The following is a 22,586-nucleotide window of genomic DNA, read 5'->3' on the forward strand; positions in this document are numbered from 1 at the left end:
TGCTGGTGTGTGTGTGTGTCTGGGCTCGAATGTGCTGGTGTATGTGTGTCTGTGTCTCTGTGTGCAGGTGCTAGTGTGTGTGTGTGCTGGTGTGTGTGTGTTCTACATGTTGATGCTGGGTGTTCTTTTCAATTGTTTTCTGTCGTATTTTTTAATACAGGGTTTCTTGTTAAACCCGGTGCTCACTGATTTTGCTATGCTGACTGCCAGTCATGCCCTAGGGATCTCAACAGCTCCCCAGAGCTGAGATTATAGACATGTGCCATTGTACCCAGCTTTTTATGAGTGCTGGAATCAAACTCAGGTCCCGACTCTCGGTTATTATAGGTGGTGTAGCTGCTCTACATGACAACTGATCGTGAGTTGCTTCCCCCCCCCCAAGACACAGATTGTGGGTTTCTTAGTACTTTTCTGAACCCCCCCCCCAGAGTTGTATAATAGAGGTGGTGGGAAACGAAATGTTTGCACACTGTACCAAATAAGATGGCAGTGTTAGGTGAGGAGAGTTAGCTCACATATAAATAGCCTTGTGTCAAAGGAAAGAAGGAAGGAAGGAAGGAAGGAAGGAAGGAAGGAAGGAAGGAAGGAAGGAAGGAAGGAAGGAAGGAAGGAAGGAAGGGGTGAAGGAGAGAAAGGAAGACCAGAAAACAAATAAGGGAAGTATCTTATTCAACCCTTGTAAGACCACAGATCAATGTTATAGATTCTCAGAAATTCTAAATCGCCAATCTGCTTTCCTGCTATCCCATCTGACTTAGCATTCCTCCTGGATGTTTAAAAATGTATCTTAAAAAATCATTGAACACTAAAAGTTTATTTTCTCTATAGAAAGTGCATCTGATGTGGCTTTTGTAGTATTAAAAAAAACTTTAACGTTTCATTTGTCAATTTAATCACAAGATTGGCACGAAATACAAGCATAGAGCTAGAGACAGAGACAGAGAGAGAGAGAGAGAGAGAGAGAGAGAGACAGAGACAGAGACAGAGACAGAGATAGATATATATATGGTTGAGAGTAAGCAGCAGGGATCGTTGGTAGGTCACAGCTCAACGGGTGAAGAGACTCTCTTGCGGCCTTTGAGCACACAGGTGTGATTATTGCCCCTCAGCGGGTGTTGCTGAAGGAATGGGTACTACTGAGGAGCTGGCTTTAGAACAGTTTGAGATTCATCGTAAAACTGAGTGGGAATTACATAGTTCCTCTGCATCTCCTCACACAGGCACACCTCTCTTAACCATCAACATCCCGCCTACAGTGACGAGAGTCATTTTCATTTGAGGTCCATGGTTCACGTGAGGGTCACTCCTAGTGATGTGTAGTCCATGGGTTTTGACGAGTGCACGGTAACAAATACCTGATGTGATTGTGTTGTACAAAACACCAGAATGATCTTAAAAATTAACTGCACTCCATCTATTCCTTGTCCTAAAATGACTTATTTCATAATGATGATAGTAGAATTTTGTGAAACTTTTGATATAATTATTAGGTCTTTCAGCATAATAAAACCATATTCTTAGAAATACATATTTTTTAAACATGAAAACTTAATTGTTTTTACAGCTTCCTTTTATTTTCAAAGGGATTAAAATTTGGATGATAAATTACATGGTCTTCATTATTATAGTTACATATATATATATTACCTCTGACCCTCATAGAGTGAAGGATTTGCCTCTGGGCATCTGACTAATCAGGTATAAAGCAAGAGTAAATCCTGTGTCTATAGCTTCTAGTGCTCGGTAGCACAGATGCGAAGGCAACTGACATTACAGAGCAGATTGCAGCCTTGTTTCCAGAGAATTAGGAAAATGGAATTGCTTATGTATTTCTAACTCATCTGTGAGACAATTCCATGCATATATCAATACATGACAAACTCAGTAAGGAATTGAGTGGACCGAAGAAGCCAGAGATCATGGGGCGTCAGTTTTCCTTTTCTTTTTTTTTTTTCATTTTTAAAAATTTTAATCATTTAATTTATTTACATTCCACAAATTGTCCCCCTTCCTAGCCAGACAAGGCACTCTTCTACCCATGTGCAAGTGGGAGGTGTGGCACAGACCAGCCCATGTACTCCTTAGTTGGTGGTGTAGTCTCTGGGAGCTCTGAGGGGTCCAGATTAGTTGACATTGTTGTTGTTCTTATGGGGTGGTAATCCCCCTCAACTCCTTCAGTCCTTCCCCAAACTCTTCCGCAGGTGTTCCCAACCTCAATCTAATGGTTGGCTGTAGGAATCTGCATTTGTCTCAGTCAGCTGCTGGTAGGGCCTCTCAAAGGGAGGCCATGCTGAGTCCCTGTCTGAAAGCACAGTAAGGCATCAGTAATAGTGTCAGTTTGGTGTGCATGGGATGGATCCCAAGTTGGGTCAGTCCCTGGGTGACCTTCCTCGCATTCTTTGCTCCATTTCTGTCTCTGCATTTCCTTTAGACTGGAACAATTCTGGGTCAAAAATTTGGAACATGGATGGGTGGTCCCCTGCCTCAACTGGGGGCCATGTCTATTTATTGGAGATGGTCTCTTCAGGTTCCATCTCCCCACTGCTGGGAATTTGGCTAATGTCAACACTATTGAGTCCTAGCCTCTCCCATCCCAGATCTCAGATTTTCTAGAAGTTCCTCCCTCCCCCAGCCCCACACTGCTGCATATTTCAATTCATTCTCTGGTCCTCTGGGCTTATCTCCTGTCTATCCCCATACATAATTCTGCTTCCCTTTTCCCCTCCCCATACCCTCTCCCACCCAAGTTCCTCCCTCCCTCAGCCTCCCATGATACTTTTGTTCCCCTTCTAAATGGGTTTTAGTTATCCAATTTCATTTTGTCTTCCTTCTTGTTAACCTACCTACAGTCTGAGTTGTCTCATGGGTCTTCTGAACTTTTTGGCTAATATCCACTTGTCAGCAAGTATATACTATGTACTCACTGAACTTTTGGGGTCTGGGTTATCTCATTCAGGATATTTATAGTTCCATCCATTTACCTGCAAAATTCATGATGTCCTTATTTTTAATAGCTGAGTAGTATTCCATTGTGTAAATGAACCACGTTTTCTGAATATATTCCTCTATTGAGGGACATCTGGGTTGTTTCCAGCTTCTGGCTATGACAAATAAGGCTGCTATAAACATAGTGGAGCATGTGTCCTTGCAGGTAGATCTATTTCCAATTTTCTGAGGAACCTCCAGATTGATTTCCAGAGTGGTTGTACCAGTTTGCAATCCCACCAGCAATGAAGGAGTATTCCCTTTCTCCACATCCTTGCCAACATGTACAATCTGTGTAGTTCTTGATCTTAGCCATTCTCGTTGGTGCAAAGTGATAAAAATCAGGATCGTTTTGATTTGCATTTCCCTGATGACTAAGGATGTTGAACATTTCCTTAAGTGCTTCTCAGCCATTAGAGATTCTTCTGTTGAAAATTCTGTTTAGCTCTGTACCCCATTTTTTAATAGGGTTATTTGGTTTTCTGGAGTCTGACTTCTTGAGTTCTTTGTATATTTTGGATATTATCTCTCTATCAGATGTAGTGTTAGTGAAGATCTTTCCCAATCTGTAGGTTGCCATTTTGTCCTATTGACAGTGTCCTTTGCCTTACAGAAGCTTTTCAGTTTCATGAAGTCCCATTTGTCAATTGTTGATCTTAGAACCTGAGCCATTGGTTTTCTGTTCGGGAAGTTTTCTCCTGTACCAATGCATTTGAGACTTTTTTTCACTTTCTCTTCTATTAAATCCACTGTATCTGGTTTTATGTTGAGGTCCTTGATCCACTTGAACTTGAGCTTTGTACAAGGTGATAATTATGGATCAATTTGGATTCTTCTACATGTAGACCACCAGTTAAACCAGCACCATTTGTTGAAGACACTTTCTTTTTTTCCACTGTATGGCTTTGGCTTCTTTGTCAAAGATCAAGTGTCCATGTGTGTGTGGGTTTGTTCCTGGGTCAGTTCTATTCCATTGATTTACCTGTCTGTCTCTGTACCAGTACCATGCAGCTTTTATCACTATTGCTTGAGGTCAGAGATAGTGATTCCCTCAGAAGTTCTTTTATTATTAAGAATTGTTTTTGCTATCCTGGGTTTTTTTGTTTTTCCATATGAAGTTGAGAATTGTTCTTTCCATGTCTGCAAAGAATTGTGTTGGAATTTTGATGGGGATTGAATTGAATCTATAGATTGCTTTTGGTAAATGGCCATTTTTACTATGTTAATCCTACTGGTCCATGAGCATGGGAGATCTTTCCATCTTCTGATTTGATTTGATTTGATTTCTTTCTTAAGGGACTTGAATTCTTGTCATATAGATCCTTCACTTGTTTGGTTAGAGTTACACCCAGATATTTTATATTATTTGTGGCTATTGTGAAGGGTGTTGTTTCCCTAGTTTCTTTTTCAGCCCATTTATCCTTTGTATAATGTAAGGCTACTAATTTGAGTTGATTTTGTATCAAGCTATTTGCTGAAGTTGTTTGTCAGCTGTAGAAGCTCTCTGGTAGAATTTTTGGGGTCGCTTATGTATACTATCATATCATCATATCTTAAAATAGCAATACCTTGACTACTTCCTTTCCAATTTGTATCCCTTTGATCTCTTTTTTTGTCTAATTGCTCTGTCTAGAACTTCAAGAGAGTAGGCAGCCTTGTCTTATCCCTGATTTTAGTGGGATTGCTTCAAGTTTCTCTCTATTTAATTTGATATTGGCTGTTGGTTTGCTATATATTGCTTTTATTATGTTTAGGTATGGGCCTTGAATTCCTGATCTGTCCAAAACTTTTAATATGAAGCAGCACTGGATTTTGTCAAATCCTTTTTCAGCATCTAATAAGATGATTGTGTGATTTTTTTTGAGTTTGTTTTTATGGTGAATTGTACCAATAGATTTTCATATATTGAACCATCCCTGCATCCCTGGGATGAAGCCTACTTGATCATAATGAATGATGGTTTGGATGTGATCTTGGATTCAGTTTGCTAGAATTTTATTGAGTATTTTCGCATAGATATTCATAAGTGAAATTGATAACATAATCCTTCTCTTTGTATTTTGTGAAATAGCTTGAGAAGTATTGGTATTAGCTTTCTTTGAAGTTAAGGTAGAATTCTGTACTAAAATCATCTGGCCCTGTGCTTTTTTTGGTTGAGAGGTTGTTAATGATTGCTTCTATTTCCTTAGGGAATATGGGACTGTTTAGTTTACTTGATCTTGATTTAACTTTGGTATGTTGTATCTGTCTAGAAAATCATCCATTTCATGTAGATTTTCCAGGGTTTTTTTTTTTTATAGGTTTTGGATACTGTCTCTGTGTCCTTTAGTTAGTTGGCTAGGGGTTTATCTATCCTGTTGATTTTCTCAAAGAACCAGCTCTTGGGTTTGTTGATTCTTTGTATCATTCTTTTTATTTCCAATTGATTGATTTAAGCCCTGAGTTTGATTATTTCCTACTGCCTACTCATCTTGGCTGTGCTTTCTTCTTATTCTAGAGCTTTCAGGTGTGCTGTTAAGTTCCTAGTGTAGGATCTCTCCAATTTCTCTATGAAGGCACTTAGTGCTACAAATTTTCCTCTTAGCACTGCTTTCATTGTGTCCTATAAGTTTGGTCATGCTGTGTCTTTGTTTTCATTGAATTCTAGAAAGTCTTTAATTTCATTCTTTATTTTTTCCCCGACCAAGTTGTCATTGAGGAGAGCATTGTTCAGTTTACATGTGTATGTGGGGTTTCTGTTGTTTTTGTTGTTGTTGTTGTTATTGAAGTCTAGCCTTAGTCCATGGAGATCTGATAGAATGCATAGGTTATTTCAATCTTCTTGTATCAGTTGAGGCTTGTTTTGTGTCTGATTATATGATCAATTTTGGAAAAGGTACCATGAGGTGCTGAGAAGAAGGTATATTCTCTTCTTTGGGAGTAAAATGTGCTATAGATATCTGCTAAGTCCATTTGACTCATGACTTCTTATTTTCATTGTGTTTAGTTTCTGTTTCCATGATCTGTCCATTGATGAGAGAGGGGTGTTGAAGTCTCTCATTATTATTATGTGGTGTTCAATGTGTGTTTTGAGCTTTAGTAAAGCTTCTTTTATGAATGTGTATGTCCTTACATTTGGAAAATAGATGTTTAGAATTGAGACTTTATCTTGATGGATTTTTTTCTTTTATGAGTGTCAAGTGTTCTTTCCCATCTCTTTTAATAGCTTTTGATTAAAAGCCTATTTTATTGGATACTCCAGCTTGTTTTTTGGAATCATTTACTTGAAAAACTTTTTCCTAGCCTTTTACTCTGAGGTAGTGTTAATCTTTGTCACTGAGGTGTGTTTCTTGTATGTAGCAACATGCTGAATCATACTTGCAAATCCAGTCTGTTAGCCTATGTCTTTTTATTGGGGAATTGAGTCCATCAATGTTGAGATATTTTAAAAACCAATGATTGTTGGTTCCTGTTATTTTTGTTGTTGGAGGTGATATTATGCGCGTGTGTGTGTGTGCTTTTCTTCTCTTGGGTTTGTTGTGAGATGATTAATTTCTTGTCTTTTCTTGGGTATAGGTACTCTCCTTGCATTGGAGTTTTCCTTCTAGTAACCTCTGTAGGGTTGGATTGGAAGAAAGATATTGTTTAAATTTGGTTTTGTCATGGAATGTCTTGGTTTCTCCATCTATGATAATTGAGAGTTTTGTTGAGTATAGTAACATGGGCTGGCATTTGTGTTCTCTTAGGGTCTGCATGAAGTCTGTACAGGATCTTCTGACTTTTAGTGTCTCTGTTGTTAAGTCTGGTGTGATTCTGATAGGTCTGCCTTTATATGTTACTTGGCCTTTTTCCCTTACCACTTTTAATATTCTTCATTTTTCTGTTCATTTAGTGTTTTGATTATTATGTGAATAGAGAATTTTCTTTTCTGATCCAATCTATTTGGTGTTCTGTAGGCTTCTTGTACTTTTATGGCCATCTCTTACTTTAGGTTGGGGAAGTTTATTTCTATGAGTTTATAAAATAAAAAGTTCCTAACCTAAAACATCCAGGAAATTCAGGACGTAATGAAAAGACTGGTGTCTCAACTATTTTAAATGTAGTACTTAAATGCTAGCTTGGTGAAAGGCACTTGCTTCGGGTGCTGATTTTGTGTGTGGATGGTGTGAATAAATGTTTTCTTTTCTCTTTGCCAGGTCTCTCTATTAGGAGTGTGTGCTGGAAAGCTGACCGTCTTCTAGCAGGAACCCAGGACAGTGAGATATTTGAAGTCATCGTTCGAGAGCGGGATAAGCCAATGCTCATCCTTCAGGGCCACTGCGAGGGGGAACTCTGGGCTCTGGCCTTGCACCCCAAGAAGCCTCTGGCTGTGACAGGCAGTGATGATCGCTCTGTCAGGTGAGGCTCCACTGTACCCTCATGGACTTCCTGGAGGTAGCATTGTTTTGTTGTTCAAATATGTTTGTGATTTAAGGATAAACCACAGCATAGGCACACACACTTTCTGAATGGAAGCTAAGGCATTTAGCTAGCTGGCTTCTTACCATGTTGTTGTTGTTATCTTTTTTGGCTCCATCTAAAGTCATGAAAATCTTTTCAAAAGTGAAAATGTGTGAATATCACTTAGGCTGTCTTCCAGTTGTCTTTTTAGTCCAAGAGAAGAGCCAAGCACACTGTTCTCCGGTAAGACAAGATTTCTTTCCCATTCATGTACTTGCTTTTCTGTAGGGGGGTTGCTCAGCCATTTTAGGATTTAATTAAACTCATTCTTCATGAGACCTTCAGTTCTGATTTTAAAGTTGTCTTCAATACATGAGCAAATTGTTTCTTTTTTGTAAATTCTGAAATGGGAATTTAGACATTGTCATCAAACAAAGGAGAATGCTAATTTTGGAGACAATGTGTAATTTTGTCAGGACTTGAATGGTTCTTGCTATGGGTCATTTGTTCTTTAAAAGTACAATATTGAATAAAATGATCAAATTAAGCAAGCCGCTAGTATTCTGACAACTGTTACCTTCATTTCAGACTGCAATGTGTTTAATAACCTTAAAGCACTCAACAACAACAAAATCCTTTCACAGGGAGGATTGAGAGTGATCACTTCATCTATCGATGTATTATTGTTTCTGAGCTTTAGAAACTAAAATAGAACCATGTAAACTATGCTAAAGGTCCCTGGTTTTTTTCCCCACTTACTCTATAGGTTTATATAGCTCTCAAAGCATAGGATGCTCAATTCCATGTTTTAGTTCCTACCAAATGTGTAAACCTCATTAATTTCAGACTGGACAGAAATAGTTACAGTTCCTTCACAAGCAACATAAATGTTTAGTTGCCATATGTACCTCTTGACTTTGTTTTCATGTTTTTTCTTTACTCTGAGTGCCTTCAAAGCATGCTAAATGGTGCCCAAAATTAACCAAATTCCTGTGACCAGTTCTTAACCATCCAATGGAAAAGGTTCATGAAAGTCCTTGGTTTTTATATTTTTACAGTGAACTCTCAGAATTGTAAATGTGGCTGAGGAGTTCTGGCTGCAGCATCTGTAGTATTCTCTCCTCAGCAATTAGTTAGGTAAAATATCTGAGTGTATTTTTGCAGAACTTTGAAGTAAGAAGGGTAGAAGCTGTTGGGAGAGATATTTAAATCAGTGACATTCAATCTGGCTTTTCTTAATCAGCCACCATGTTTCCGACTAGCCTAGGCCTGTGGCCATGAGCGGATGTAGGGTACCGCAGCTGCTCAGCTCAGGCCGTCTGCTTAGGCGGCCAGAGACATCAGCCCTGCCACCCGTGAGACACCAGTGTGGGAGATGGCTCTACCAATCTTGCACATTGTCTCCACAAAGCTGGGCTGTGCCCAGACCATCCCACAATCCATGTAGGCCCAGTAGGAAATGAGGCTCTAAAGCTTAAATATTAATCAAAGGCTTTATGTATTTGGTAATGCTCAATAACAATAGCCCACATAATTCTAGATGTTTCCCAATTAACTAACCTAGATAAGTTGTTACCCAGGACTGCTCTCGGTACATGCACGGTCGTCCATGGTCCTACATCTCTGTCTCTCTCTTGACTCACTCCTCCTCTTCCTTTTCCTCTTTCTCTCCTTATCCCTCCCACCTTAGCTCCTCCTACAAGAAGCCATGCTTTCTTGAGATATGCTTAGAAGCCTTGGAGAGATAGTACAACTGACTAGGGAGTGGTGATGTCTTTATCCTGCTAAAGGAAAACTTACATTGTTTAAAAATAGCACAAGGCTAAAGACAACATAGAGTCATGAAAAATGGATGAGGTATTGTGAGACTATCTGAAGCTTTAGGCTGAAGACTGAAAGCTTCCTGAGGGACCAGTCAGGCACTCACTGTGAAGCTCCTCGCCCCTCTGGATGGCTGGGTGCACCTAAGGAAACTGCCACTTGGGACTTATGTTTGTTTCAGAACTGCACATTCTTGGTCCTTCTAGTAGACATTCATTGTGTGTGAAAAGAAGACCATCTTAAGAAAGCCTTCACAGAGGCTGGATGCCCCAGTGTGGGGGAATTTGAGGGTGGGGGTTGGGAGTGGGGGGTGAGAGTGGAGGAGTGGAGGGATGGCAGTGGGTGGGGGCACATCTTCATAGAAGCAGGAGGAGGGGGGATGGGATAGGGGTTCCTGGGTGGGAAGGAAAATGGGGGAAGGGGATAACATCTGATGTAAATAAAATATCCAATAAAAAAAAGTGGGGAAAAGAAAGAAAGAGAGAAAGAGAGAGAGAGAGAGAGAGAGAGAGAAAGGAAGGAAGGAAGAAAGAAAGGAAGGAAGGAAGGAAGGAAGGAAGGAAGGAAGGAAGGAAGGAAGAAAGGAAAGGAAGGAAGGAAGGAAGAAAGCAGGCAAGCCTTCACAGGGCCAGAGAGGTAACTCAGCGGGTAAGGACATCTGCTGTCAGTCCTGATGACCTGCTCAATGCTTGGAAGTCACATAGTGGAAGGCGAGAACCAATTCAGCTTATTTCATCTCCACCACCATCACATCATAGAAAAATCTCTTACAGGGATTACAAAGGCCACAACTACAACTAACACAGAAGCTGTTACTTGTATATTGTAAATACTTCCTCTGGGTTCACTGAGCTTGGCGTACCTGGATTAAGTGTCTGGAGTAGGAACCCTATAGTAGTTTTGCCCAAAGTTCTGTGAACTGTGTTTGCCTCCTGGTCCGTATTTCTCCACCAGCAGCTGTCCTTTTTGGCTACTAGCCTTATGAAGCATTTCCCTATAAATAGTGGCCATCAGTACAGGCCTGGGGCTTTCGAATGATAACCATGAGTAAATTCTAGGGCATCTCAGATACCTCCTCTCACACCCCAGGGAAGCTAGCAAATGTGATGTGTGCTTCTGTCTACCTATGCTTAAGTACCAGCTACTTGAAGCTTTTCATGAATGCTTAAGAGAAACTAACAGTAACCACATATCCTGGCTGCATTTCTGTCAACTTGACACAAGCTAAAGTCATCTGAGAGGAATGAGCCACAGTTTAGAACATGCCTCCATAAGATTCAGCTATGAGGCATTTTCTTAGTGATTTGTGGGGTAGGGCCCAGGCTAAAGAGGGTGCTGCTATCCTTGGGCTGGTGGTCCTGAGTTCTATAAGAAAGCAGGCTGAGCAACAACCTGTGTGAGCAGCCCCCCTCCATGGCCTCTGCATCAGCTCCTGCCTCCAGGTTTCTGCCTTGCCTAAGTTCCTATCCTGACTCCCTTCAACGATGGACAGTGCTGCAGAAGTATAAGCTGAATAAAACCTTTTCCTCTCCAAGTTTCTTTGGTTGTAGTGTTTCATCACAGCAATAGTAGCCCCCATAACTAAGATACAGCACTAGCAGTTCCTGCCCTTGGAGCATGGTTAGCAGCCATTGGCATAAATATGGGACAATTTCTAATTTTCAAAGAGAAGACATTTTGCAAAGTGGTGTTTATATCTTCTGGTCTGTGGATCTCAAATCTTTGCAAATGTAGTTTCACCTCATATTTCTTGCTGAGTTTTTCAAACGATGAAAGTGGCCCAAAGATAGACAAATCACTTTCACAGGTTTTCTGACAGGCCACGGGGAAGGGCGCGGGAGTGAGGTGACCGTGTTCTTTACTATTGTCAGTGTGAAGAGCAGGCTTTCCTGCCCTGGCTGGTGGTTGGTTTGGTCTTTATTCTGCTTTGTTCTTGGTCCTTAGGCTGTGGAGTCTGGCCGACCATGCCTTGATCGCCCGCTGCAATATGGAGGAAGCAGTTCGTAGTGTATCCTTCAGCCCGGATGGATCTCAGTTGGCCCTGGGCATGAAGGACGGCTCTTTCATCGTCCTCCGAGTCAGGTACATTCAATACTGAAAATGGTACTTTGAGATGTTCCTTTGCTAAAAATCAAAGAGTATTCTGGTCATAAAATATGTCAGGTTGATAGGAAGTCCCTTACCTGTGACTCTGAAATCCAGAACACTGAAAATCCAGATGTGTTTGGTAAATTATTGGGATGTGAACGGAATCCAGGGACCTGACGTGAGTCTATTTACAGTCTTCAGTCTCTTCATAGAAATAATGTGTTGTTTGATTTGCTGCAAAAAAAAAAAAAAATACTGTTTTTCATGGAGAATGCTACCCCAGCCAGTATATTTAGAAACTCCTTAACACATTCTACATGAACCTTTCTAAAATCTAAGTGACCTCCCAAAGACATCTGAGCCCAAGGACTTGAAATGGAAGGTTGTGAGCTCTGTAGTTAAACCAGAAAAAAAAAAAAAAAAGAGGAAGAAACAATAAGGTAGCACCCAACAGCACTACATTATTATAAGTAAAACTTGAATCAAATTTATGTGCATGTAACTGGTACAGAAATGGAGTATTTCTTTTTTTAACAATTATGTATTTACTTTAAATTTTAACTAAGAATGTGGTGAAATGTCAAACTCTAGTAATTTTATCAAAAGTTAATAACAGTTTCATGTGATATTAAATTTTATCTAGGCAATCAGTATTTATCCAATACTTTCTACAAGTTTAGAGGAAGGCAGTTTATACTATGTGTGGTTTATCCATAAAGAAACTAAAAATGTTCATGTTTTGCTACAGAGCCTCATAATTAAAGGCAGAAAAGCCAATGTCTGAAGAGTGACATTATCTGATGTTCAGAGTCTTCATGCCAAACCACAAATTTACTCTAAAAATATACCAAAATCCTTCTAAATTTAGGCATCTTTCCCAGTACCTTAGGAAAAGTTGGATTTGAAAGCACAAAGCAGAAGTACACACTCAGGACTGTAAATAGAGCATCACATAATGCGGGCTACATCCTGACCCCAAGGAACAGAAGCTCCCCTGGTTTGGAATGTGTATGTGTATCTCCTGATTTAAGTGAAACTTCCTGGGTCAGCTGTCTCTGATTTCAAATGAGCAAACAAACAAACAACCCACCTAATCGTCTTACCATATTTTTGCACAATCACACATCCATCCATAAGTTAAACTCCATAAATAATAACTGTATCTTCAAAACTGACAAGTTAAGGAAAGCTTATAAAGTTGGCATCGAGCATGTCTCCAAATGAACATGCTCTGTAGTCCAAAATGGACCATGGAGAATTTTAGAATTTTTCCTGTCATAAAATTTTCATTTAATCAGAACTTTAGCATTAAGAGTCAAAGAATTCTGGTAGATAATTAATGTAATTCCTAGAATAGCACTTCACCTGCCATTAAAATTAATTGTGAGAAATAATACCTTTGTACATTACTTACATATGGCTTTAAATACAATCTCTGAATCCACTGTCGTAGTGTTTTCCTTGGTCTTTAGGAAATGATCTACTGTCATAATGAGGAAAAAAATACGCTACATCATGGTTCTGAGATGCTTTTCTATAGACCAGCTTAGCTGTCGATTTATAGATCACTAGCCGTGAGAGTCTCCCATTTGAGGTTGTTTAGAAACTCCGTTTACTGCATTTACTGGTTTCTCTTACTATTGTTTGCCATTTAGTATTTACAAAAAGCTTCGGTTTTCTTTTAAGGATTTCGACATATTCTTTTAACTTTAATATCATTTTTCTTTTTTATTTTTATACCTTAGCCAGTCTTCACTTATCTGCAAAGAAGGATGACACAGTATCTACTTGTAGATATTATTTACTGTGAGCAAAATGTGACTTAAGGGCTTGCTTGCAACAAGCTCTTAAATGTAGGATTAACTTGATGTTAATCAACAATGAAATAATTAAGCAAAGTAGTAAACATTCATGACACTTATGATAAATTATAGGAGGCCTAATGATAAAATAAAAGTGAATCCGATATGAAAAAAAAAAGAAATGGAGTATTTCTTGCTTTCTGACATCATACACTGTTTATGCTAGACAAAAGCCGCCATTTACCTGTGGAATTCCTTTGAATGAACTAGTTTTTCTCTTGAATTATCACTTTTGTAATTACAGGAAAGAAATACAGCTGTAAATTGAATGCGACATGTACAGGGTTGAGTGCTCTTAGGACAATTTATTACTCAGAATTCTCATTACCACCCACACACAACTCATTACGAACTCAATGAGCAATGTTTCTGCTCTCTGCTGAGTGATTGATGATAAGGTAGCTAATTACGAAACCTCCTTTTTGATAGAACTCTCAAGTGCAAACAGAAGAAAACTATGTCTCTATTTTATATTGTTACAGTACAGCATAATGTTCTGATGAATGGCAGCAGGAATGGGGATATTATAGGAAAGCAAATCCTGTCGCTGATGTGTTGGATGCACTGTTTTAGAGTTGATGACTCCACCTTCACTGGCTCAGGGGACCTGCAATTCATAATCCTGTCTCTAGTTTAGGGGGGAAGCAACCCCAGTGAGCTTTCAGATATGAGCAGAAATTAATCTTAACAGAATTTGACCAATTCTATGCTCTGGTGACTGACCACACATCCAAGAATGTATGACAGCACAAATTGCACTTGGTGGATTTTTTAAAAAGATGACACAAAGGAGGTTTGGCTGAATTTGAGAGGGGTTTGGAGAAGAGGATGATATAATCAAAATATGCTATGTATAAATTTTTCCAAGAATTAATAATTTAAGAAAGAATTTGACCAAAGAAAAGTAAAAAATATTTTAGTGATTTGGCATGTTCATTATGACCTTTCATGGTGAGAACTTAGAGATTGCATACCATTTTCACATTTCAAAAGCTAGTAATTTTCTTCTTTTTAGGCTTATTCCTGGGCTGGAGGGATGGCTTAGAGGTTAAGAGCACTGTCTGTTCTTCCAAAGGTCCTGAGTTCAATTCCCAGCAACCACATTATGGCTCACAACCACTTATAATGGGATCTGATGCCTCTTCTGTCATGCAGGATATACATGCAAATAGAGTGCTAATATACATGAATAAATAAAGACTCATTCTTTTAAAATAACAATAAGTATAATAGTTGTTTAATCTATTTTTCTCCTTGAGACAGGCTCTCACTGTGTAGCCCTGCTTGGCCTGAAACTTGGTATGTAGATGAGCTGGCTTCCAGCTCTCAGAGATTATACTGCCTCTGCCTTCCAAATGCTGGAATTAAAGGTGTATATCGTATATCAGCTCTTATTTCTAAAGCATAAACAGATTATTTTTATACTATTTTTTATTTTTACTTATTTTTACTCTAATTTTGATATGTTTTGCCTTCCTCCATAGCATATTTTAAGTGACTTTTAAGTCTAATTTTTAAATAAATATTTCAATAATATATAGTTAAACATGAAAACAAATATTTGTTGTGTAAAGATTTTTATATTTACCCTGAGGGCACAAAATATTATTTCAAATGTTTGTTTTAATTTTTATGAGCAGGATATAAGTTACAAACATGTAGTATCATTTTATGAATAGAAACATTTCAGTTCCTGTAGGATTTTTCTCACTTGTGACACACACCTTTTAAAATAAGTCTTGGGTTTTCTATTTCTCGATTCTCTGCTTGTCACTTTGTATTTTGTTCCTACAGAGATATGACAGAAGTGGTCCACATCAAGGACAGGAAGGAAGTCATCCATGAGATGAAATTCTCCCCAGATGGCTCTTACCTCGCAGTAGGATCCAATGACGGGCCTGTAGATGTCTACGCTGTTGCCCAGCGCTATAAGAAGATAGGAGAATGTAACAAGTCCCTCAGTTTCATCACTCACATAGACTGGTCTCTGGATAGTAAATACTTGCAAACCAACGACGGTGCTGGGGAGAGACTGTTCTACAAAATGCCATGTGAGTCCTAAGTAGATGACTATGCTTGTGGTAGGTGCTCATGAAGGCAAACCTGGAGCCACATGGAGAGGGGTAGAGAGTGGCCTGTGGCCTTAGGGTAAGGAGTGCTCTTAGGGAGACAAGATCCCTAAGTCAGAACCCTCAGAGAAAATGTTAGTGCGTCAGGTCACATTAATAATTTACATTAGGAAAACACAAGAAGACTTAAAGACAAAGCCTGCAGGGGGCATACATGCCTGCATTGTTCTAAGGGGTAAAGTGTATAGAGAGCAGCACCAAAGGCCCATTTTCATTATTTAGACTGACCAAAGCATGTCAGTGATACATGGTGAAAGAGGAAGACACACGGAGCTGTTAAGAGCATGCACAGAACTGCTTGCTATGATTCCAAGAACCAAAACCACAGCAAGTTCCTAAGTGGTCATTGGAGTGAGGAGGGCCTAAAGTGTGTAGTCACAGATGGTAATGTCACAGTAACTAGTCCAACTTGTGTCAATACAGATAGGTCTCAAAAGTGCAACGCTGAGCCAATAAATGCAAATGATATGCATAGTGGTCATTTATATAAAGTATTATGATATTAAAACAGGTTCACATATTATAGCCACTTACATACAGCAAAAATGGTTTTTAAATGTGTGGGAACACTTAGCAGTCAATTCAGGGTACTGGTTGCCTCTAAGGAAACAAGAAGAAATTAAAGTAGAGATGAGTGTCCAGTGGGTTTTAAGTGACTATAGTATGTTCTTAAAATTGTGTTATAAAGATATTGGTGAGGAGACTTATCACGTAAAGGCACTTGCCATGCAATCCTGGTGTACTGAGTTTGATCCCCGGAACCCACCCACACCCTTCCATACAGGTAGAAAGAGAGAATTGATTCCATCAAGTTGTACACACACACACACACATACACCATACACAAGCATGCACCCATGTGCACACATACCACAGTAATAGTAACGAATGATTTTCTATGATAAAGACCAGTAATATTTATTGGAACTCAGTGCTACAAACACTTGCTCCTTATAGTTCTCTGTCATCTTCTGCATAATTGAAATATTTCATCACTTTTAGAAAAAAAATGACCTGAAATAGTAGTCCTATGGACTTCCGTGTGGAGTCTGTGGCTGCTTCAGTCTGTCCAGCCTTTTGCTTTCTGTCCTTCTCTTTCCTCCATTGCCTTCCTGCTTTGCCACTTACATTGTTCATTGACAACTTTCTCAAAGAGCAAATAACTGAATGGCCACTGTACAAAATGTTCATGCTATTTCTATTAGTGTCTTGCACGTGCATGTCTGCAACAGAGATTAAGACAAAGGAATACGAGTTGTGTGTATGCCCTGTGCAGTCTGCTAGACAGTAGCATATGACTACCAAGCAGTCTTCATGGTTAAGTTTTTTGCATTCACCTTTGTAATCCAAAGAAATATTACCTCATCTTTATTTTAATGTTTGCAATTTATACTATACATTTATAAAATTTATATGCCCCTTTAAAAGTTAAAATTTTTCATTCCTAAAGTGTTTCTTTCTCATTTTCTTTTCTGTCACACACATTAGATATGTGACCATTAGGCAAATGAGTTTCTGCCAAGGTCCAACAGGAACAGGATGGTCTGTGGAACCACAGAGAACTTGAGACTGTCTCTGGGATCAGCTTAGAGCCTTTAGACAAGGGCTGAGGCCTCAGACCTGTGAGGATTGTAGTTCTCAGTGGCTGTGAGTGAGTTAGACCCAGGTCTGATTACCAGAGTCTTATTATCTGGTGAAATGTAGCTTTGTAAAATCCCAGTAAGCACAGTTTTTATTTGTGTTCACCTTGCAACTTTTATGAGATTCACCTGTCTTATGTAACAGAAATCTAGTGACATTTAGTTTGTAAGACTAAAATGTCACACACAACATAATGATGACCATATCATAATCTTTAATAATTTTAAATCACTAGTTATCTATGCTTCTCACACACATACCATGCCTGCCAACTACCTACCCTCTCCCCAATCCACTCTTCTTCCATTTCCCTTCAGAAAACAACAGGCCTCCAGGGATATCAACCAGACATAGTATATCAGGTTGCAGTAAGACCAGGCACCTCCCCTCATGTTGAGGCTGGAAGAGACAGCCCAGTAGGAGAAAAAGGGTCACAGAAGAGTCACAGATAGTCCCTGTTTGAACTGTTAGGTGTCCCACAAGAACACTAAGCTACACAATATGTACAGAGAATCTAGATTAGACCCATACAGGCTCCCTGATTGTCAGCTCAGTCTCTGTGAGCCCCTGCATTCCTGGTGAGTTGATTTTGTAGGTTTTCTTGTGGTGTCCTTGACCCTTCTGGCTTCTACAATCCTCCTCGTCCTCTTTAGCAGGATTTCCCAAGCTCCACCCAGGGCTTAGCTGTGTGTTTCTGAATCAGCTCCCGTCCGCTGCTAGACAAAGCTGCTCTGATCATGATTATGTTGGCTTCTTTAATGATTTTTTTAAAGAAAAGAATAAAGAAAACATAAATCTCAACTTCCAATAATTATATATTGTCTTGAAATTTTTATTGAAGTATTACTTATTTGGGAGGCTGAGGCAGAAGGAGTCAATGTCTGGGATCTGTTTTAGCAGTCTACTGAGGCTCTGCCACAAAGCAAAATATTAGACAGGATAAGGTGTGGGTGACTGGCAGAGCCCTGGTCTGGCATGTACTTCATACTTGGCTTTTTCATGTGTGGGAACATCTGGAGCACACTTGTCAGTTGGAACAAAATCACATCCTGCTCAGGGATGAGGCTGAAGTTCACGCTATCACTCTGTTATGGGTACTTGGCTTATTTCCAGTGTATTTACTGGCCCAGGCGGTGCAGCTTCTGTTGCCTCTGTAGCCTGCAGCAGTGAGATCGCTTTCTCTTCTGAGTCACTTCCTGGGATGCAATCCCTTGAGCAGGAGCTGGTCACAGATAATGCGCCAACTATACCCTCTCTGAGTCTGTGGTCATTTAAATGCATTCTTTGAGAATAGACAGTCCAGAAATTTTGGATATAGTTCAGAATTTTGGAGTGTCATTTTGAAAAGGTATCTGCTCCTCCGTTCTTTATGAGGATATATGCTTAATTGTATTGATTTTGAATTTTAAAATGGCATCTAGTTCATCTAGTTAAATATTTCCACTCGTTTGCTTTTGTGGCTTGTTTTTTTGGGGGGCCATCTGTGGACCTCACTAATCTGCTGGCAGAAATGGGAACTGAGCTATGTGTCTGGGCGCAGCCAGCCCACAGCCACCGTTAGGACGGTTATTCCACAACCAGATCCACTTAGCTCACTGTAACCCTGTGGATTCAGTGACTAGGACTTAAAAAATAAAATCCACTTGAAAATTGTAGAGCCAAAATTTTTGTTTAAGGCAAAAATCACTTGTAAGGGGCTGGGGAGATGGTCCGGTGATTAAGAGAACTTATGATCTGGTAGAAGACGTGAGTTTGATTCCCAGCACTGACAAATGGCTGATACCTTTACTCCAGGTCTGCTGTCTGATACCTCTGGCCCGTGGCCATTGCACTTACATGCACATACGTGAACATTATGTGTATCATTTAAATCTTAAAAATAAAGATAAAAATTTTCAAACTCCATTTATAGCCTTTAAGGCTATTAATTAAGGCAAAGTAGCACTTTCTGCTGAGACCTCAGTCCCTAGAACCCACACAGTAGAAGGAGGGTATCAAGTCCTGCCAGTTGTCTTCTGTCAGTCTTGAGAATGCATATAACCCACACCAATAAACTATGAAAACGTTTAAGGTAAGCTTGGCCAAGGTTTTAAAAGCCTAGCAACATGTTGGTGGCTCAGTGTTGACAACATGTAACTTAATGAAGTCACACAAATACAAGTACACTGTAGTGCACCTGTACCTTGGAAATTAAGGCCAAGGAGGTATCAATAGTTTGAGTTATTACATTTAGCAATAATAATTTCCTGTTCTTTTTCGCCTCTAAATTTTGAGCTGATGTTTTCTTTAAATTCTTTACAAAAAAAGTAACTAACTGAGTGAAGAGATCAGAACTTGCAGTTCCTCTGATGTATATATCTAATGAAGGTTTCAGACACTAAGAAAGGAAAAATGATTAAAATATATTAGAATATACTTCACATGTAAATGTAACATTATATTGACTATTTCAGCAGGGAAGCCTTTAACAAGTAAAGAAGAAATCAAGGGGATTCCCTGGGCCTCCTGGACATGTGTGAGAGGCCCTGAAGTGAGTGGAATTTGGCCCAAATACACTGAGGTTATTGACATCAATTCAGTGGACGCCAATTATAACAGTTCAGTGTTGGTGTCTGGAGATGATTTTGGACTGGTCAAATTGTTCAAATTTCCTTGTCTCAAGAAAGGTAAGCTGTCTGAGTGGGTGAAGACACTCCCTGGACACTCGATGCTGCTTAGTTAGGTAGATTTTCTTACCTTTTCCCCAGACAGGTCATTTTCTCGTGTCTGCATTTATTCTTCACCTGTTTTATATAGAACATGCTGCTAAGTCCTCTACTTTTGCTGTTCTATATGGTTTTGCAAATTTAAGTGAGAATTTGTTAAGAGTTAATATCATGAGACTTCCACACCTGTATTTCACATTTCCAAACAGGTTACTTATGTTTATGGGAAGAAATATTCATGATTTATATTGAGGTTTTTATTCCTTTAAAATATTATAATTTAACTTTTTGTTTGTTTGTATTTTTATTTTTCAAGAGAGGGTTTCTTTATGGAGCCCTGACTGTCCTGACATTTGCTCTGTAGACCAGGCTGGCCTCAACCTCAGACATCTGCCTGCCTCTGTCTTATGATTACTGGGACTAAAGGCGTGTGACACCATCACCTGGCTATAATTTAATTTCTATACATGAAAACAAAAGTAATCCTTCTTAAATATGATTAAGCTACAACTATGGACCCCTTGTCCCAGGACTACTCTTTCAAGACTGTATTAAGTGATTTAAAAAAAGAAACAAAACAGAAATTAGATTGAAAACAGCTTTCTGTGTTTTGCACTCCTTTGGAAGCATTGTAAGCTTTGAAGACTATGATTGTTGCCGTCTAACAATGAACTGTGCCCAGAAAACTGGATCTTAGCAGAGTGGTCAGCAGGGGTGTGTTGCTGCCTGAAAACTTTTCACTTGAACGGTTTTTTAAGACAAACAGGGAAGGGGATGAATGGTGCAATCAGAAAGTACTTCTCAGCTATCTGGCAGTTTTGAAGCAGTGACAGTTACAGGACAACATGAGACACAAAATGCATCATGAAACCACCATGACTCGAACTGGACAGAATGGACATCAGCTCAAAGTGCTTGAAGCACAAAAAGGCCAGTGTGCCAAATTCAGGACCTCCCCATCCTTCCTAGTGGACCTTGTGGGTAATAGGGCATAACTTGTTTAAATTAATGTGCATTTGAGAAGAAGTTATGTTAGAAAGTATCTGGGAATTCAGAATTAAGGAAGATCATGGATGAGGTTAGAAGCAACTTACTGGTCTCCAGTGTCAGGACTCAGGAATAACATGGAGTCAGTGAGAGTTGGTGTCTTCTCTGTATCTCCAGATCTCAGAAACAGAGATGTGTGTGAGGGTCTGTTATGGGAGCTGGAGATGATGTGAATAGTGCTGACAAAATTAAATACCCATGAGTAAATCATAACCCTGTGGGGAGACGCACAGCAGGCAACAGAATGAATGAGGACAAGGAGCCCGCAGGGTGAGCATGAGGAGAGCGGTGGAGGCTTCCTCAGCCACTTACTCAAGTATCAAGGTCCTCAGAGCAACCCAAATCCTACCTTGTGTGGCACAGTTCATAAATCTTGCAATTTTGCCTGTGCCCTTCAAGCTTTTGTGCCAAAACTACCAGGAAAAGTTAATAAGGATATGTGGGAGTCTTGGTACAAATAAAAACTGATAAAACTTACAACTCCAGACACCATTATCAAATGGTTTTAGTTGCTGAGCCTGTAGAAAGACAAACCTGAGCAGAGGCTGATGACTATGAACCAGCGTGGAGGACCAAGCAAGCTTATAATTTTCTACTGTGAGCAAACAGACCTCACAACCAAGCCAATCTGACACATTTGGAATTACATGTATCTATATATTCTATTGTGCAGAAATTATATATAAGTGTTCTACAGTTGAAAATCACTGAATTTATATTTATACATAGCCTAAGCAATTTGTTTTTCTCATATCAATAGTTTTCAAATCCTTTAGAAGAAGTAAGACAATTTTTCCTGATGCCATGTAGATTGAATCCTGTGTGTGACTTCCCATGCAATGGCAAACTGTTGTAAATTAGGAAGTTACATAGCCAGTTTAAGTCTTTGAAGGATTGCTTTATTATTGTATGAAACAGGTTTTTTTTAAGCATTCATCTGAGGGATGCTGTGTCTAGAATAGGTATCAAGAGGTGACTGGTTTAATTACAGCTGAAAGTTTTGTTGCTAGACAGGGTTAGGACTAGAGGGAGGTGAAAAAAAAACAGAATCATTGAGAATATCTCCTGAGTTTCGGGCCTGAGCAGCCAGATTGAAAGTATCAGTGTAACAGGAAATGAGAGAAGGAAAAGGTGCTTTTGTAGGGGGTAAGGGAGGAATGGCTGGCGAGCCCTGCAGTCTGCTTCACCCAAGTGTTGAGGTGCCCGTTAGACACTGAAACAGATCTGACTCTTGTCCCTCCAGGGAGCTCCCAAGGTTAGCAATAAACACTTGCTAGTCAGATGCAAATGGAAAGATTTTTAAGCCATGGAAGAGGTCAGTAGAGAAGAGCTGACGGCTGAGACGCAAGCCCTCCTTGGACAGATATCCAAAGGGAAATCTCGTACAGTCACTGCTTCTCCCCAGAAAAGCTTTGGCAGAGGATATGCCTCAGCCTACTGGACAAATATGTGTTCACTGCTGGGCTAGAGTATGAAAGTGCTTCAGTACATCAGCACAAGTCCCCGCTGCCGTGGAAACTGTTCCACGGAGTGAACACAGTGGATATGGAACTACAGCAATATGTCTGATGGTCAGACATGCTGTCAGGAAAAACGAAGAGGAGAATGCTGTACAGAGCAGCATAGCGCTGCTTCCACTGTTGGGTTTCATAGATTAGACACCTGCAGGATGAGAGAAGCCGACATCCAGATATCCTAGGAAAGAGCATCACAAGGAAACTGCAGCAAATACAAGACTTGGAGACAGAGAGCGCTTTGGCAGGCTTGAGGAACTGCAAAGGGGTCTGAAGCAGAGATGGAGGGGAGATGGGAGAAAATAGGGTCAAAGCAGTAAGGGCTTAATTATCGGTGACAATGGTTCCAGGCTACTGGGCGTGTATTGCTTATCT

General features: G+C 39.7%; 1 protein-coding gene across 1 annotated transcript in view; it reads left to right on the forward strand.

Moving 5' to 3' along the window:
* Window positions 1-22,586, forward strand: part of Eml6 (EMAP like 6) — a 254,969-nt gene that overhangs the window by 144,140 nt on the left and 88,243 nt on the right. The window contains exons 7-10 of the mRNA XM_028778693.1: window positions 7,161-7,362; window positions 11,170-11,307; window positions 14,970-15,226; window positions 19,399-19,611. Of these exons, the coding sequence (XP_028634526.1) occupies window positions 7,161-7,362; window positions 11,170-11,307; window positions 14,970-15,226; window positions 19,399-19,611 (810 nt within the window). The remainder of the gene's footprint in view (window positions 1-7,160; window positions 7,363-11,169; window positions 11,308-14,969; window positions 15,227-19,398; window positions 19,612-22,586) is intronic.

This window comes from Grammomys surdaster, unplaced genomic scaffold (genome assembly GCF_004785775.1).
Source record: "Grammomys surdaster isolate TR1022 unplaced genomic scaffold, NIH_TR_1.0 67, whole genome shotgun sequence".
Taxonomy (NCBI): domain Eukaryota; kingdom Metazoa; phylum Chordata; class Mammalia; order Rodentia; family Muridae; genus Grammomys; species Grammomys surdaster.